Raw genomic sequence first — 18,320 nt, forward strand, 5'->3', positions numbered from 1 at the left:
GTAAATTGCCTTTTAAGTTATATTTTATTTCTTATTATCATATCTTCATCTGTAAATGCTGTGTTCCTATATGAAAATAAAGAGTCATGTGCTAATTTTACATAAAGTATCTATTTTCTCTTTGATAGTATTCAGCCTGACTTCCGAAATCGCTTCTCTACAGTTAAATGCTGTTGATATTTGATTTTGTTGGGGTTATTTCTGATCGTCATCAACATTCTAGCACTGTATGTATTTTCCCAGCCTAGAGATCTGTTAGCTCCCATTTCTTTGCTATTAGGAAATGAAAATTGAAAAAGAATGTTCTGTGACAATGTACAAAAAAAAGAAAACAAAAATTAAAAAGAATGATAAAATGTATGTCTCGTAATCCACTGCTGACAATTCACTTCTGATTTTGTTTGTTTAGGTACTTCCCATCGAGGTGGCTATTCCCATGATGCTGTGGTTTATGCATTACAGAAGTGTGGCATTCGTCATATTGACACAGCAAAAAGATACGGCTGCGAATCTCTCCTTCAAAAAGCCATCAAGGAGAGTGGTGTGAAGCGAGAGGACCTCTGGATAACTACCAAACTGTGGCATAGTGATTATGGCTATGAAAACACAAAAAAAGCCTGCCTGGACTCCTGTGAAAGGCTTGGTGTGGAATACCTTGGTATGAATCTTTACATATGGCTCATTTATTGTGCCTTCCATGTGAGTATTTGCAAAGATGAATGGATTGCAAAAAAAAAAAAAAATATTTCAGATGGATTGCAGAAAGCAAATTCTGCTTTTATTTACACATTTGCAGATTTCTTGTTCTGTTTGTTCTCAAGGAAGTTCACACGCATATGGTTGAGAGCACAGACCTTTTCCTTTTTGCAAATGTTTTAAAACAGATGTGAAGGTATGTTTTGTAAAGGTACGTTTTATTGTTAAACTGATTTGAAGAACTACTACGTGACATTTATATATTTTGCTAAAAACACCCGAAACCTTTGAAACAAGGATTCATAAACTTACAATAGTTTATTGATACAGGGCGACAAAAATGAGCAATTCTTTCTGTGATCTGTTTTATCTCAAGTAATGGGAGTCCTTTTCTAAAACCCAGTTTGCAGGTCTATTAACTTTTAACTGCCTTTGGTTTGGTCTGTGTGACGCCATATACTTTGGGGGAAATGTTAGTAGTATTTACAAGACTTCAGAAGACTAAAACTAACACCGAATTAGATGTATGTACTTTTAAACTTACCTTGATCATAAACTTCTTGTAGTCAAAGATGTGATATTGTTACTCCCTTATTAGAGAGGCAAAGAGCTGCAATAATGATGCCAATTCATGTTTTGCAGCAGGTCATAGGAGAGGAGGTACCTAATAAAAATAAACATGATTTTTTTAAAAAATGCTTTTGCTGGAGCAGCGAAAAGGCTGGAGGTAGAGGAAGATTAATTTAAAGTAATAATTAAAATAATGACACCAGTGGAGATAGTGTTTATGCTGATAGTCAAGGAATAATTGACCTAATCATCAGACATCATATCTGTATCTTGAAAGCCCTAATTTTCCTTCTCTTTCCTCACCCTGTCCCCGTGTAACTAATAAATAGACTTTAATGAGGAAGAGAACAGCTTTTGTGATGTACAGATTGTGCTGAATGTATATAATATTAATGGTAGATAATATTAATGGCAGCTGTGTGCAGTATATACTGGCTTTTGTTTGGATACTTTGCAAGATGAAGGAAAAAAAACCCTGTATCATGGCTTAAATTCGCGAATGAAGATCTGGGAAGGGCTTTTCCCACACTCGCTGCAAGTGATGAGTGCACCCTTCAGGCCTGCACGGTGGATTTTTTAGGTGAGGAGCAGCGTGTGCGGAACTGGCTCCACCCTTTACACCTGAGGTTCATCTGCCAGGGCCCAGCGAGCTTGGACGGTGACAGCAAAGTCCTGAGGCCGTAGGTTTGGTTAGAGTGTCCCTCTCTTAGATGGATGAGCCTTACAAGGCTAAACGAGCTCCATCTGCCCGGGTTTGGAGTCAGAGTTGTCCTTCTCCTAGGATGGTTGCCCCAAGGCTAGTGAGCCCATCCTGCCCCTGGACACATTTTGTCTGAGCCTGCAGTTGAGACCTGTCTGGCTTGGAGGACCCCACCGGAAGCACATGCCACCACCAGCACAGCTCTCAACCTCACAAGGGCACACAAGCTCCTTCCCCACAGCAAGGGGGTGTCCATGAAAGAGGAACCCTGTGTCAAAGACAGAGGTATTTGTATGCGCATCTTTGACCCCATTCTTTCTGTAAGTGTATCCATCAACTTCCTGCACAGATGCAGAATAATGCAAAATGAATTCAAATCTCCTTTTGTCTGTCCTGTGCAAATACAGGTCACTGCAAGGAGACTTCCACAGAAAATGTTTCAAGCCCTGACTTTCTCCTCCAAATTAAGAAATAATGTTTCTTCCTCTCTGCTTTCTGCTTGTTATGTTTTGTTTACTTTCTATTTTCTTCTGCTTGCTATGGCATTGGCGTTGAATGTCAATGAAAGAAAATCTTGATATACTTCCAGAAAATTATTTTTGGTGATTTCCTTTTAAGTACTGTAATTTGCCTTGAATTTCTCAGGTAACAGACTGGTTGAAGTGGGTGTTCACACAAATACTCTGCTTACATATTGCTGCTAAGCAGAAATACGTGAAACAAGGGGAAAAGTGTCAAAGAGCAAGAACTACACAAATACTATCACCGTGCGAGTGAATTCTTGGACTGGCATAAAGAGAACTTCAGATGTGTTCAGCTCAGACTTCTTTTGCTCGTAATGCTAAGACAAAATCAGGAGTATTGCAACTGCCTGTGCAATTTGCCTCCATGCCAGATTTTTTTCCTTCTTTTTTTATCCTCACCCATCTTCCCTCCTTCCTCAGCTTTCTTCCACTGATGTAGAGATGTCTGAAAAATTTATAAAGCTCTTCCTGAACCACCACTTAGTCTGACATAGTGACCTGAATCAATGCTGGCTTCAGCTTGCTTAAACTTCATTTGTAAACTGTGATGGCTTCGGAAAATACTTCACATGCAATTCCTTGATCTGTCAGTGAGGGTGGTGACTTCTGCAAGAAGGATGGGATGGAAAGTGGAGAAATGGTTTTAGCTGCATGAGTTTAATCTCTGCTGGATCAACTCCAGAGACCATTTCTGTTAAACACAGTATGATCTGGACTTGTGTGAAAGACTTAAGGCTGAGTTCTATGTTTAGTGCTGCCTATGCTGGTGAAACAGACCCTTAGAGGAGGTACAATACACAGTGTGTTTCATGGGGTTCATAGAAGGCATCATGCTTCAGGGAGTCCTGTACATTCTGTCTGAAAGCACTCAGCTGAAAGGTGCTATTGAAAGGATTTTCAAGCAAAAGTGGCAACGTCTCGAAACATGAACTATTCAAGTATTTCAGGAATGCTTAGAGTAAGAGCTTTTTGTTGGAAATTGAGGCTTATCACAAGTCTAACAAAAATAACTGGAATGCAGAAGATTGTTCTGAAAATATGGTTATAAGCTTGTAGAACTCAGCTTAAATATTCTAGCTCTGTTTTCATTCATACCTGCATTTGTGTCCCTTTTCTGCTGGCCAGTCTATACCATAGAGAGGACGTGAAATCCATGATAAGGAAAGATCTGTTAATAGAGCAGATTGTGTCCAGGTTTATTCAAAAAAGTAAGTCTCGAGTTACAAATGTGTTAAAGCTGAAAGTTCTTCTGTGAAATAGGAATGTGACATAAAGGTACGTGAAATATGCCTAAAACCAAATTCCCTGATTTGATTATATGGTATTAACCAAATATATGAGGATTCGCAGCATTTCTGTAAAGATACATCATTTAGAATCTTTCAATTTTCTATATGAATAATATATCGGTATTGTTAGACCTTTATGTTGGAGGGCGAGTTAGTTATCCAGAAGGCTGCAAAAACAAAAAGCTGTAGGAGCCCTGTCAGCTAAATGTGCAGCTAAGCTCTTTGTCCCCAAAAAGGGCCTGTTAGTTTTATGGACGATCCTTATGGGCTACACAGTCCATCCATGCAGGCTGAGTTAGAGACTTGGGAAGTAATCTGACAGGAATTGGTAAGTCTGTGCGTTAGCAGTATGTGGAATGCCAGCTGTTGAAACAGAGGATCTGTTGAAAGCAGTCACAGCCTTTTAAGAGAAAAAGTGTTCCCTGTAAAATACTGTTACGAAACCTTTTCGATAAACACTTTTGGACACGTGGTATTAGGAGAGCTGTGTTCCAGGATTTTTATTTGAATCTGATGATTATATATCCATGAGAAGCTGGAAATTTGTATTATTTGTGGGCAGCGGTTGTAACAGATACTTTGGTCCTTGCATTTTCTAGATGTGGTCCTCAACTAGCAGTCACAGTAAACCAATATGAAATGGCAGCAAATCTTACAGGTTTGGCAATAGCAGAATACATTCCTTGGGATTTGGATCAAGCCTGCAAAGTAACTTCTTGAATGTGATTTGTGGGTTACTGAATTCACAAACAAGTTTATTTTCCTTTTGACTGTTCTGAGTCTGTAACAATCAGGCAAATCTAACCTATGACAAATCCCCAGCTGGAGTTGGCCAAATCATAACAGCATATTCAGTGTAATAGATGTATCACATGAATTATGATAATACACCCAGTTCAGATTGTCTGTTAGCTCAGAACACTTTGGAGGTTGCTTCTCATTGATCCTTGTTCCTATAGAATAACAACAATAAAAAAACTGGGTGGGTGAGAGAAACTCATCATATACATACCAAGTGTAGTGATGACAGAAAAGCAGGGGAGATACAATTGCTGCATTAAGATAACTGTGCCAAACATTGGAAAATACGCTTTTGCTTTTAGGTTTGACAGGAGACAGGCTTGTTCTTCAAAACTAGGTTGCTTTTAGTGAAATTTGGCCTTTTTTTTGTAGTGTTGTAGTAGGTATTTGAATAGAATTGCATACTTCTCTTTTCACGACAACATGCTGTTGCCCTTTAAATGTGTAAACTGTTGCTGTACTTTGGAGTTAAGAGGAGCTTTGTTGAGTGTAGGTGCTGCAACCACTAAGAAGTAATAAGCCACTCTATTTTAAATGTCTATATGAAAGCAGTTCACACCTTAATTTCACTTTTCCTGCAGCACTGTGTTTTGACATTTGAACTTCAAGCCCTAACTTACCACTGCACCACTGCAGCTTGGTTGTCTGGAAAGGATGCTTTAAAAAGGTGGTAAATACAAAATTTGATTTTGAATGTTCAGAGTTCTTTTTCTTATTTCTCAATCCTGATACTGTGAATCATTGGGTTGTTTTTTTATTAGTTTGTTTTGAGTTAAGATTATTTTAAAAAGAAATGGTTGGAAGATATGTCAAAGTATTGATCAATGTATCTCAGCTACAGGGCACAACTCCATTGTTCTCAACAGATAAAAATATAGTCTGTTCTTAAAATGCAGTGATAAAGTTACATATTTCTTGATTACTAGAACCTTAAGCTATTATGATAAATAACTTAAAAACTAATTTCTTGCCTCCAGTGTTCTTGTAATCCCCCAGGAGGGGAAATAGTTTAAGCAAAAGAACGTGTGCACATATGAATATGCGCACAATGAAGATGAAATCGTAGGCTTTGGTTTGTGAGGTACTTACTGTTTTTATTGGCCTGCAGGCATTATGGGAAGTTTTCTGACATGCAGTAGAAGTTAGCAGATCCAATTTAAAATGAACTGTGCTTAGTTTCTCTAAATAGAGTGGCAGCTCCATTACTCATTGTAAGGTATATTGTATTCCTCCTACTTTTAGCTGTGCCGAGGTGGTTTGTGCATGACTGGCAGAAAGATCATTCTGCTCTTTATCTCTGAGACAAGATACCTTTTCCCCACATCTTTCGGAACTCTTCTTGCTGTCAGGAGAACTGCATTTCATGAGACAATACGTGCTTTCTAGCCCTGCTTATGTATGCTTCTAACTGAAATAATTTTTATTTCAACAAAACCCCCTAAATTAAAATAAACATAACAGGATGATATGGACATCACATACCTGATACCATTGTTCTAACATAAAGGACCAACAGTTAATGATGTTTGCACTGAAGAGGTCGCAGACACTTTACACAGGGAAGGGTAATGTACTACGTTTTTAAAATATCCAGCGCCAGAGGTCTTTCAGCTATCAAGTCTGGTAAAAGTGATTCTTCTGAGAGTACTTCAGTTTCTTGGGCTCAGTACAAAGCATCTTTGTGTGTGGAAATCCAAGGCTTAGCTACTTGTGTGAACATTGGCAAACTGTGGTGTCTAACTGAATAATCAGACTTTTGGAGAAGTAGCTTTTGGTGAAGTTCTGCTGAAGTTAATGATTTTTTTTTTTAATTGGTGCTATATATGTTTCTGCATACTTAAGCAGTTCTTATTAGTCTGATTTGAAGAGACATAGCAAACAGCAATTAATATATGTAATCCTTCCATTTTTACATGAGGTAAATGTACACCTACTTTATATATGACATTTGCTTTATTCAAGCAAAAAAGTTTAAATTACAACACAGCAGTCTCTATGCATTAAATACTGCCAATGGCATATATAATGCTAATCCTCTGGATTGCATCTGATACAAATCAGTTGATATTTTAAAAGAGACTTTATTGGCAACAGAATTAGCATAGTCCTGAGTTTTGAACATAACCTTACCAAATGCTTTAATTAATATCCCAGTATTAGTTTTCACTTAAATGTCTCAGAAATTGGTATTTATTCCAATACCATATATTAGTATTTATTCCTAATAGATACCACTTCTTTCTTTACAGCAATTAAAGAAGTAGTAATTATTCATAGCTAGTGATGAGCAAGACTGCATGTGGGTTTTTACTCTAAACTGGGAATGGACTTTCTGTATTCAAGGGCAAAGAACAAGCAACTTTCTCTTTAAATGCGATCCAGATGCCACAAATCATTATATAGGAGTGATACTTGCTTGTCTGAACAATTGTGTTTAAAAGTCCAATGGGTTATTGATACCAGAAAGTGCAAATTTAGCTCATTATTTATATGAAACACCCAAAGTAGTTTTTCCTTGATAAATCTCTAATGTATCTTACTGTACAAAATTCTGTACTGTTCTAATTAGATTCTTAGTGTAAGCAAAATACTCTCTTTTCAGTGTTCCAGTGATGTGCCCAAAGGGAAACTGGTGTATTACAGTGAGTTTCATGTTACCTTTTCCTCTTGAATCAAGGTTGAAATTGTGTTTATAGAGATGGAGAGTTAACATACCAGCCCAGTGGGATAGTAATCATTGGCGCAATCCTTAAATGTGAGTTTAAAAGAACCATGACAGAGGATCTGTGTTTTCAGAAAGAGATGCTGCAAATGAATGCTGTGATGCATTTAAAGAACGAAAAACTCCGCTTATTGCAAACAAGCCTATTTTTAAAATTTCTTAATTCTATCTTTGAACTGCCCAAAAGGGAATGTTATGAAGGACAAAAGCAACGATGCACATCTCAGTCATGCATTTATTTCCTTTTCCTGTTTTGTGTCAGGCTAACGTATGTGGCAAAGACCAACACCTCTCTAACTGGGATGCCTGCAGTTACCCTTTTAATCTGCAGTTGCAATTTAAATAGAAATGTAATTGCTTTCAAACTGTCTTCTAAGCTTCTCCTTCGGAATGTCTAGCAGTGTCTACGAAGTCTAGATACTATCATTTTTTCAAATTAAGGTAATTGATTTGAAACTCTGAGTCCAATACATGTAAATTTCTCATTTTTAATTTAAGTTGGAAATGCTTCCTTTTTCAGTAGAAGGATCGTCTTTTCTTGCATGGAGATAAAGCAAAAAAACCCCCTTTCCTGAGACAGCCAGTTTCAGTAGCTGCTTAGTTGATTTCATCAGCAGTGAATCTTAATTGTGTTTGAAAATGTGCTGACATTTCATAAAATGTAGCAAAGCATAATTTGATTCCCTTAAAATAATATTTTTAAAAAATTCACAAATGCTGCCACAAAATTACAGGGGGGAAAAAAAAATCCCTGCGTGAAAGAATGTATTGTAATTTCAAGAGGAATTCAGAAATGGAAGTGTTCTTTAGAAAGCAAAAAAACAGACCCACTACTGAGGTTGTATAGAATATCTTTAGAACTGACAAACGTATTTATCTTCCATAAACTTGAAGACTTGAAGCCCATTGGCAGTAGTCCAGTTTTAATTCCGATGACCAAAATCGGAATTGATTTAAATGGGGCTTGTTACGTCTTGAAAGTTTAAGTGTGTATGTGACCATGAAATTCTGATGACGGTGACCTAAACCTGTAGCACATGTGCAGTTTCTGCTGTCTTCAGTTGTTAATGAAATGTTGTACGTTTTGTTTGTTAAAACTAAATGGATGTACGCAGGAATGAAACGGGGTGGCATTTGTAACTGTTTTGATGATAATATGTTAGGGGCTGTTATGGACAAAAAGTGCTGTTTCACATGGTTTGATATTTATAATTTTTGGACACTTCACTGAGTAGTCTGGTCCTGTTTCTTTTTTAGATCTTTATTTAATACACTGGCCTGATGCATGTGTTCCAGGTAAAAGCAATCGAGAGGTCCGAGCTGAAACCTGGAGAGCGATGGAGGAGCTCTATGAGAAAGGTGATATATAATGAAAACCTATCTTGCAGAAGGAATTTTAGTGCATTTTGGGAATTCATAGTGAGAGAGGTTGAAAAACTTAAATCGAACTGGATGCTCATATTTCAGTGAGATTTGGATGCGTGAGTTATGAGAATCTCTTTGGAAATCGCAGCATTAGCATTTTGGTAAGTTAGAGAGGGGAGATTTGTGTTGCTTGTAAATAAAGCATTGACAGATGAGTGATGGGGTGCATACTTTCTTGAGGAAATCAACAGATTACGTTTAATGTATACGCCATTGTAGAAATCTGAGTAGTTGCCTCCTGTTTTAAGTATAAGTCATGCTAAGTTTTACTTCCTTTAGATTTTTTAATTATATGATGCCATTTTCCAATTTATCATATATTGTGGTGTTTTGTAGATCCATTTGTGTTTAAGAAAAGGTCAACAAAACAAACTGGCTAGACGAGGAGCAAATACTCAACTGCAGATTCTTTGGTACTAACCTTTGGGGAAAAAAAAAAAATCAAAGGGAGCTATTCTCTCAAGTTCTGGTAACTGTCATTTTAATTTTTGGTACACTGCAGACTTTTAGTTTATTTCATAGCAATAGGAAGAGTAGGCTGCCCCAATCAAAATTTATCGTATAGATTTAAGAGGAGGGTTTTGCTCCGGAAGTATGCAGTATTGTTAGAAATAGCGTCATAAGAGAAGATCCTCTCATGCAGTTCTTGGGCAGTGTGGACCATAATGTTTACAACTTCAGAGAAGATCCATGGACAGGGAGAAGACTTCTTGGATTAAGTAGTCTAGCTGCTAACCCAGAGTCAGGAAAATAGCGCTCATAGCAGGAGGGTTGCATAAAGGGAACTCCAGGCTGTGTGCCACTGCCAGTTTTATCAGAAAAACATGTTTTATTAGACAAACCTATTTTCTTACACTTCAACCCTTGAATTACTTTTGGTCTGCCTCTGGAAACACAGGACTCGGTTATCTTCGATACAGCTTTATTGTTGCTTTTTTATGTTAAGCATAAGGCAAGTTGCAAAAAGTGTTTTCTGCCGTGTAAGTTATTACAATATTCTGTTTTTCCAGAAACACTACACAGACCTAATATTTCAAAGCATCAGTGACTTGTGTACAAAGATGGATTATTTGTCAGGGTACTTTGTCTCTCCGTTGAGAAGTTTTTTTTCTGATGAGTATTTAAGGTAGTGCACGTCATTTGTGCCTAGATATGCCACCCTGATTTGCTGCAAACAGGTTGTATTTTCTCCTTCTATTATTATTCCTATCCTATTAGCTTTATTCTGCTTTTGCATGTGTGTTTGTGATCTTTCCTGTCTTACTTCTTTCTTTATATCTTCCTAAAGGAAAAGACGGTGCGCTATTCAGTGGTTTTCCAGTGAGGCACTGGAAATAATATCCCTGGTCTCAGAGGCAGAGAAAAAATTACTTTCATTGTGTCTTTACAGACATCTCATGTTATATTTATTTTTCTTGGAATTGCATTTCTTCAACAGTTTTGTCAATTTGCATGTTGCTACCCTCAGTCTTTTTCTGAATTTAAGCATTCTGTAGACTCATGATTCATTTAGTTGAGCATAAGTTTTCCAGCTCTGGTTGTCTAAATTACCTCAGTTAGATCATCTACAGGAGAAGGAAAATTTATTAATCTGGTTGAACCAAGTGCCTTAGAACATAAATCTCCACATTTTTGCGTTAAGGGATACAAACTCTGGCTGTCCTCTGTTACTGAGATGATACGCAAATGTTAACCACGCTGCAGATGGAAATGCAATGATTCCTCAGGAAAATGTTAAATAATTTGTTTATATGTTTAACCACTAGACTTTCCCCGTTAAATACTTGCTGCTTATCTTTATGTGACTTGCTATATGTTGTGTGAGTGACATGTTAACATTGGTATGAATTTAATATAGACTTTGGTTGAAATCCTTACGTTAGGAAAAAAGAATCTTCATTTATTGGGGGAAAAATCTTAAGTTCTAAACTGAACAGGTGCATTCCTTGTCTTCTCTGAACTTGACGTTGGTTCAGGTAGTAATTGGTTCCTGTTTGCAATCTTGTTACTTTTTAGGAAATTATTGTTCTGGGGAAAAAAAAAATAGAAACTAAAAGCTTTACATTTTAAGGGTTGACCATTTGAATTAATAATATATTTTTGAAGTCAATTCACAAAGGAAATAATTGAAATTGTTCAGCTTGCTAGGGGCTTTAGAAGCTAGCTGTGTCCACACTGAAGGGTTTCTGAAAGTGACAATAAACACTGTTCCCCGTGGGGGGGGAAAATTGGTTTCTGCTTTGGGACTGATAATGCATATCTATCTGCAAGAGATTTATGAGATGGTTGAAAGATCTCAGTATTGACCAAAGTCTTTGGTCTGGCTGAAGTTAATAAGGTTTTCATTAATCACTTCTCTGTATTCATGAGTTATTTGAGTGCAGATATTTGAAAATCTCATTGCTTCAATTTCAATTTAAATCCAGGTTAATATTTGTTCTGAAAAAATCCACTTACCTGGGGCAAGCAACCTATTAAAATAATGTGAATTATTAATAGTCTTTTTTATTGTTATTATTGATTCCCCGGGGAGGAAAATAAAGTTTGTACCAAGACTGTTAAAGTCTTTAATGCAGATTTTTTGTTAAGATTGTATTAAGTTTGATTGGTCACAGGTCGACACAAGAAAAATCTGAACTGCATCTACATTCCCGGCTTTCAGAGAATTTTTTTTAGATCATGTCTACAAAGATAGAATTGAACAGATTTGTCTGAGAACCAGCATGTAGCAGCTGAGACACAGGGCTGCATTAGCACAATTTGGGGCTTCTGGCTTAAAGTAACTTCTCAGTCAGTTAACTGAGGAGAGACCGGAGATGGGGGATCTGTGCCCCTGTCCAGGACAGCGTGCACTAATTTATAAATTTAGTGTTTCTTACTCGTTGACTGTATAGTACTTTCTATATACTCTCAAAGAAGGTTTGAAGTTGAGCTGTAACATCAGAATATTCTCAGAAATAACAGATTCAGGTGATGAGAGAGATCTTTTGCTATCACTGAAATATCTCCACTGTGGTTTACCACTATTCTGTTTTCACATTTCATCAAAAGGAATTTCAGATTAACATTTTTCAGAAGAATATCTTGCCCTGATATGATTTGAACTGGAAAAAGTCCTCTGCATTTTTTCTTGAGATTTTTTGTAAGGGACACCAGGACTGATCTGAGAGCGTATCCACTTGGGATTCTGAAGCCACTGTTGTCCTTCATTTTAACAGTAGCACGTAACACATTATTGTCTGTTAAAATCACACACCCTGAAAGTTTTACCCACTTCAGGTGACTTAACCCCTCTGGGTTGTGTCATTGAACGTGGTCCTGTGTCTCTCTGTTTTGCCCCTGAGCTACAGAGTCTTTGCCTTAACATGTTCATCTTTTATTTTCTCCCTGCTAAGTTCTTCCGTATGTTTCTTAGAGTCTCTTAAAAGTCATGCCAGCATCTTTCCCTCTTTAACCTGCAATTTTTTTTACCCTCAATTCCCTACAAACAAGATAAGGTTTTATTTTGAATTTGCTTTTTCCATATTCCTATTGTATAGCCAGAGCCCAGTCATTACATTTGCTGGTTTCCCTTAATGTCTTCTGAGGGAAAAATGTCATACAGTTCTGGACAACAAAGGTAGATACGTATTTACGGTGGTGTACTTACCTATAGCAATTCTGTTGTTCCGTAACATGAATCCAAGCTTATAAATTGTGTGTACGTTTTCCCAACCATGCAGAAAGTGTATTGCATTGCTCACTCATCGTATTAATAAATTATATCACTGCTTGGTTCATGAGATATTCACATGCTGATTAAGAAAGGATTGGGTGCTAAGATTTCTATTTTGTCTTACAGTCTGTTGTCATATTCCATGAGTCTTCAGACCCTGGGACTTGTGTGTGTTTAGGCCCAGCCTTGCTTCCAGAAGAAATTGTGCCATCTGTTATGGTAGATTGGGCATCAGAATTCTGCACCTGGCCTTGGTAGTCAGCCCAAGTGATTATATTTTTCTGATGGAAAAGCTCCTGAGGAACTGCAGCAATTTCCACTGAACAGACATTGCAGCTTGTTTATGTTGAGAATTAAGAACAAATGAATGGGGAAGGGTAATTACTTTTTTCTTTACTGCTTTTAGATCTGGAGGACCTGACAGTATAGGATGAAGGCACTACCTGCACTAAAATCTCACATTTAAAAATGCTGTGTGACTTCTGACAGACCAAGCTGATAGCTCTTCCTTATTCATAAATATCTTACTGTTAAACTGATTTCTGCTAGCTAAAGAAAACCTTACAGTTTCAGGATTAGTTTCTTTAAGTGCTATTATGTCTGAGAATTTAGCATTTCTTTTTGTTTGTTTGTTATCATCTGTGCCTTGGTAATCTGTGCCAGTTTGACTGGAGCTATTTCACAGGAGCTCGTGACTCCGTTGCTGTGCATCTGTCTAAAGGTGGCAGTGCAAGTGAAGTCCTCTATTTGTACTGCAGTGCTTGAGAAGCAGAGAATTCTAGACCTGTGTGTTTTCTTCAACAGCCTGTATACGTGTTTTCCTTTAAAGAGTAATGGGATAAACAGATCTGATGGAGAAAAACAATTCTTAATTTTGGTCAGTGAAGCATTTGTGTATAACAACTGGTTCTTTCTGTTGTAACAGCTGAAATCAACTAGGATTCTTGTAATATCAAGGCTATGGTTTGAATTTTTGTGGTCTCGTACCATGTCATTTTGTAGAATTATCCTCTCCAATACCTCAGGACAGAGGCCAGACTGCCTACAGAACTCATTCCAAGATACATACATTGAGTCAAATATTCCCTTGACAGCTGCAGCGTTCTTATATAGGCATTTGTCTGCTGGCAGATGAAAGCAGTGTGGCAAGCTGCTTTGACATCATGAATAGTCATTATATATGCTCACTGGTAGTTGGTCTGTTCCTAGCAAAATGACCCTTTCCATATGCAGTGTCTTTAATGACCTTGATTTTGGCCTTGTGGCTAGCCCACCGTCTTGGCAAGCTTTTCATACACACATGCACATGATTACTTGTCCCTCCATCTAAAAGCGCTGGGAAGAAAGAGGGCCTCCAGCCAGCTTTTGCCTGAGGCTGGCAAGAGTAGCAATGTGGTGATTGTTCCGGGTTCAGATCCCACTGGCACTCAGGGCCGTTTTACTAAGAGTAAAAAGTTGTGTTATCTTTTTGGGGTAAGCAGTGCAGCTTATGCTTGTATAAACTACTCATATTTGCATCAGAAATTCCTTAGGATTTTGGTAAACATAGAGAAATGCTCTTCAAAATAAATACAATTATTCCATTAATATGTTAGTTTGATTGTCTTCATGAATGATTTATTTGAAGAGAATAGTAGAAGTAACAGAAATTGTTTAGCACAGTGATTGAAGCCATGTCACTGTGTTCTTGGAAAAAAGTTATGTTTTGTGTAAGTCCAACTGAGAAAAGAAATCTAATCAGCCATAACAATATTACTGTCCTTTTCACCTTTGGGCATAGATCAGTTCAATCATCATCTCTTCTTCCTCCATTTTCTGTTAGCCCTTAAAAGTACAAAATACAGTTTCTTGTGTAGGCGACACAAATTTATAGTCCATCCTTTCCTAGATGACATATTCTACTTTCATTCTACTGAGAAAATTACTTTATGCTTATTCTGTCAAATGATGAACAGCTGACAATTCATAAACACTTGTGTAACAGCTCCACAAAATGTTTGTCTTGAGCATTTATGTTGGTAGAAGTCATGTGTGAATTTGCGTACTTAAGTTGCACTAAACTTTTAATGAGTAAAAGCAAGTAACTAGTTTTCCTAGCAACACATCTTTTTCACGCTCTATTATTCTCTCTGTACAGATGAAGATGTCTCATGGGCTTGTTATTATAAGACAGAGCTCAGAGATGTGTTTTCATGGGTGGAAGGCGGTTGCAGTTGATGAGGATGTTGGTTGCACCACACCCTGTTGATCAGATAAGACAGCAATTACCACACATATTTATGTTGAAGATCATAAAAAAGTCTTCATAATATGCAGAATCTTATTTAAGAATAAGAAATTGCCACAGAATAAGTCATTTTGCTGCAGATGTAAAAGTGGGAACAAATCTAAACTTGCATAAGTATCTATCCTCACTGGTTATATTTTGCTCTTTCTCTTTTTTTAAGTTCTTCATAGGTAAAAATAAGCCCTTAGACTTCTTTGTTTCATGATTTATTGCAGTGTAGAGTTTGTGCTTTTTCTGCAAGTGAATCCTTCTTGCCACAAATACAGATAAATCTTTTTGCTTGGCTTATTAAACAAATGTACACATTTGCATACTCACACAGAAGTGCCTAGAGGTACCAATGTGATCACAAGAACTTTGGGGAAGAACATAATGCTGAAATACATTTTAAAGTCCTTGTTCAAAAATAACGTTTTGCCTCAAATAATGTACATGATTTGGGGAAAAGATACCATTTATCTATTTTGAATATATTTAAGCCCTAGATTCTTAACTGTTGTAAATCAGTATTGTTTTATTGACTGTAGTCAGTTGGAAATCATTATATGCTCTGACAGGGGGAGTCCAAAAAATATCCCATTTCAGGAAACTGTGCCATCATAGTTACAGTGGGGACAAACTTTAGAATCCATGTGCTCTCCATAATTCTTTCAAAGTGCTAATTTTAAGGGTATATATTCTAAGAGCCTTTAAGCACTTAGCTGAGTTGCTGATAATTTTGATCACATTTTCACAACATAGTGTGGGGTGGCAATATTGACTCAAGTTGTAGTGGGATTGATTCTGTACCACGTTGCTTTTGCAGTTTTGATTTCCCAGCTGTTTATGAGGAGCTACAGAATGCTCTAGATATAAAAATGTATTTTCAGCCTTTTTTTTAAAACCTGTGTTCTGTTCTCAGCATGATTCTAAATGCTTAGAACTGGCATAAGAGATGGGAAAATCTGTAAGAATACAAGGGAATTGATTCAGTTTTGAAAGCAATCAGACAAACAGCCTTTTTGGTGTTTGTTTGGTTTTTTTTAATCTGACCTGTTTCGTAATGTCAACTTGAGTTAAATATGTCAACATAACTAAGATAGTATTGAAGTAGTGAAAATGAGCAGCCACTCAGGGGTCAAAGAGGCAGGACACTTTCAGCTGGTGTTGCTACATTTTGCTATTTAGTTGGCCATTTAACAGCTGTGTAAACTGCACGTTTATAATGAGTTTTCAGTCACAGAGGCTGACAATTTGACTTCTACTCATGCCTTCTCTCCTGGTGTCCTCACAGTTTGTCATGGTTCACAGGTGAACTGTAGCAGGAGTAGTGATCGTGGAATTATAGTAGCAGGAAAGTAATTTTAAGGCAGATAAGCACCTCTATTGTGGTAATGAATAGGATAAAAAAATCCTTTGGGGGAGGAAGCATAATTTTTGTGTTTTCAGTTTTGCCACAGTCTTCCTGTGTGTCTTAGACACAACACTTAGCCATTTGGTATCTATGTCTTTTTCTCTGAAATGGGGAACAAGTATTATTTCACAGGTTTAGAACTTTATTGGTTCTGAAAGTCACCTGCTTCATATATCAGGGCTTTGGCTTGCAATCAGCACGTGGGACACACTCAGCCTACAGCTTTGATTGAGCAAGCTGTGCTGAAATAAATCTTGTATAGTTTCTGTGAGTAATACCATTTACCCACAGAGAAGTTCTTAGTGTGCGTATCAGACAGAATGTGGACCTTCCAACCTGTGTAACCTCCTTTAATAAAGATACAGTTACTGCAGTTGACCCCTTGTGAGAAGTGGATCCATTTGTATTTTTATTCTGGGGCCTGAATAGAAGATATAACAGAATGGGCACTGTTCGCTGGACGTGGGAATTCTCCCTTGCTCTGACTCATGTAGAGCAGCAGGGAGGGGGAGGAAAATGGGCGCCACAAACTCAATATCCAGTGTTGTCATTTAAAAACCTTTTTGATCTGAACTTTGTACGTTTAATATTCCAGGAGGTATTAAGAAGTTTGATAAAAGTTCATAGTAGTGCTAGAGAAAGATAAGACTCACTATTGTACCAAAACAATGTGTGGTGCCAAGACAGTATATTTATGCTTTTTTGTTGCAAGGATTAACAGTGCCCATCAAACTTTTGTATAATTTGGTATTACACTAAGTAATGGAAAAAATACCAAATCATTCTCTAGGTTGACATAAAAAATGCTTTAAGCTTAATACGCAACCGCATTGCAAACCAGTCCGTTAGCATGATGTATTGCTTCACGGCAGCTGGGAGTAATACAGTGAGGTGAAATTACCAACGTGGTGAAGGCCAGGATTTTTTTGTGTAGAATAGAAATTATACTGGGTTTTTTCCCCGTTATAATCAACCATTATTTTGCCAGTATGTTTTCTAAAGTGTCTTGCAGAGTTTCATGATGGTTTTTCAAAGCTGGATGAAAATGTCTGTTCCACCACTGTGGTCAGTCAATTTTTAGCATGCATAAAAGAAGCATCACTGCCAAGTTTTCCTTCCAGCCAGTGAAGTCACAGTAGCAAGGAGCAGGACAAAGCCTCAGTAAGCTTTGGAGCTAACGGGGAATTGGAAACCCTTTGTTTATTGCACCTGGCACTTTCTCAAGATCTGCTTCACAGGGACCAAACCACTCATTTCCTCAAGCAGATAAGGAGGAGGGTGCTTTCTCTCCCTAAGTCAAAACTCTGTGACTTTGTAACTAAAGCAGTATAAATGTGTATTTTTAAAGCATACTTTCTAGAGGGGTTGCAGCTAGCACATTGCAAACTTCTATTTCAGAATACTTGAACTTCAGGATTAAACTGTTAAAAAGTAGTAACGACTTTAAAACCGCCTGCTGTCACAACATGTAAGACATGAGTTGTGCCCAAATTATCTAAAATGAGATTTTTAAGAACACTAAACAGGTATTCAATTTAAAATAAATGTTTCCCCTGCCCCTTTCCAAGAGCATTTTGGTGGTTTTGAGGCCCCATGGCACAAACTCTGGGAACCTACCTCTGTCAGAGCTCTGTGAGAAGGGAAATATGAGGAGATGTGACACCCCCCCCCACCTCCATGCATTGACTATGCATTGAAATCAAATTATTTAATACAGACAGGCTGTGCAATTGTTTTCACATTTATTGTATTTTATATTGTAATGTGATACAAAAGTCAAAACACTTTCATGTATTAGACTGTAACTAAAAACAAAGGAATGAAGTTGAAGTAAAGGGTTCTAACTTTACCAAAACTAAGTATTTGGACTAATGAAAATTTAAAGTTTTAATTGTATTCCCTTCAAAAAAAAAAAAAAGTTAAAATGTTGGTTCCACGAACCAACCATTTTGAATTTAGCTTTCTCTGTGCGACGTTGGTCTAAACATAGGAATGCCATAATACTGATTTTACTAGGAGTGACTCAAATGACTTTCAAGACAAAACATAACTGACCTGAAATTTCTTGATGGGAAATCTAACAAAAACTTATCCGTGAATCCAGTGGGACTTACGGATCAGAATTCAAAGTCTCTTATGAGAATTATGCTAGAGGCCAAACTTCTTAAGTAAACTGGGGGGGGGGGGGGGGGGGGAGG

The 18,320-nt window shown here is 37.3% G+C and overlaps 1 protein-coding gene across 1 annotated transcript in view; it reads left to right on the forward strand.

Moving 5' to 3' along the window:
- Positions 1–409: 409 nt before the first annotated feature.
- LOC104500092 (uncharacterized oxidoreductase ZK1290.5-like) overlaps positions 410–18,320 on the forward strand; it is a gene marked incomplete at its 5' end in the record, with an annotated part of 28,958 nt that continues 11,047 nt past the window's right edge. The window contains 2 exons of the mRNA XM_010143688.1: positions 410–658; positions 8,560–8,661. Coding sequence (XP_010141990.1) covers positions 410–658; positions 8,560–8,661 — 351 coding nt within the window. The remainder of the gene's footprint in view (positions 659–8,559; positions 8,662–18,320) is intronic.

The sequence above is a fragment of the Buceros rhinoceros genome, unplaced genomic scaffold, assembly GCF_000710305.1.
Source record: "Buceros rhinoceros silvestris isolate BGI_N320 unplaced genomic scaffold, ASM71030v1 scaffold13689, whole genome shotgun sequence".
Lineage (NCBI taxonomy): Eukaryota > Metazoa > Chordata > Aves > Bucerotiformes > Bucerotidae > Buceros > Buceros rhinoceros.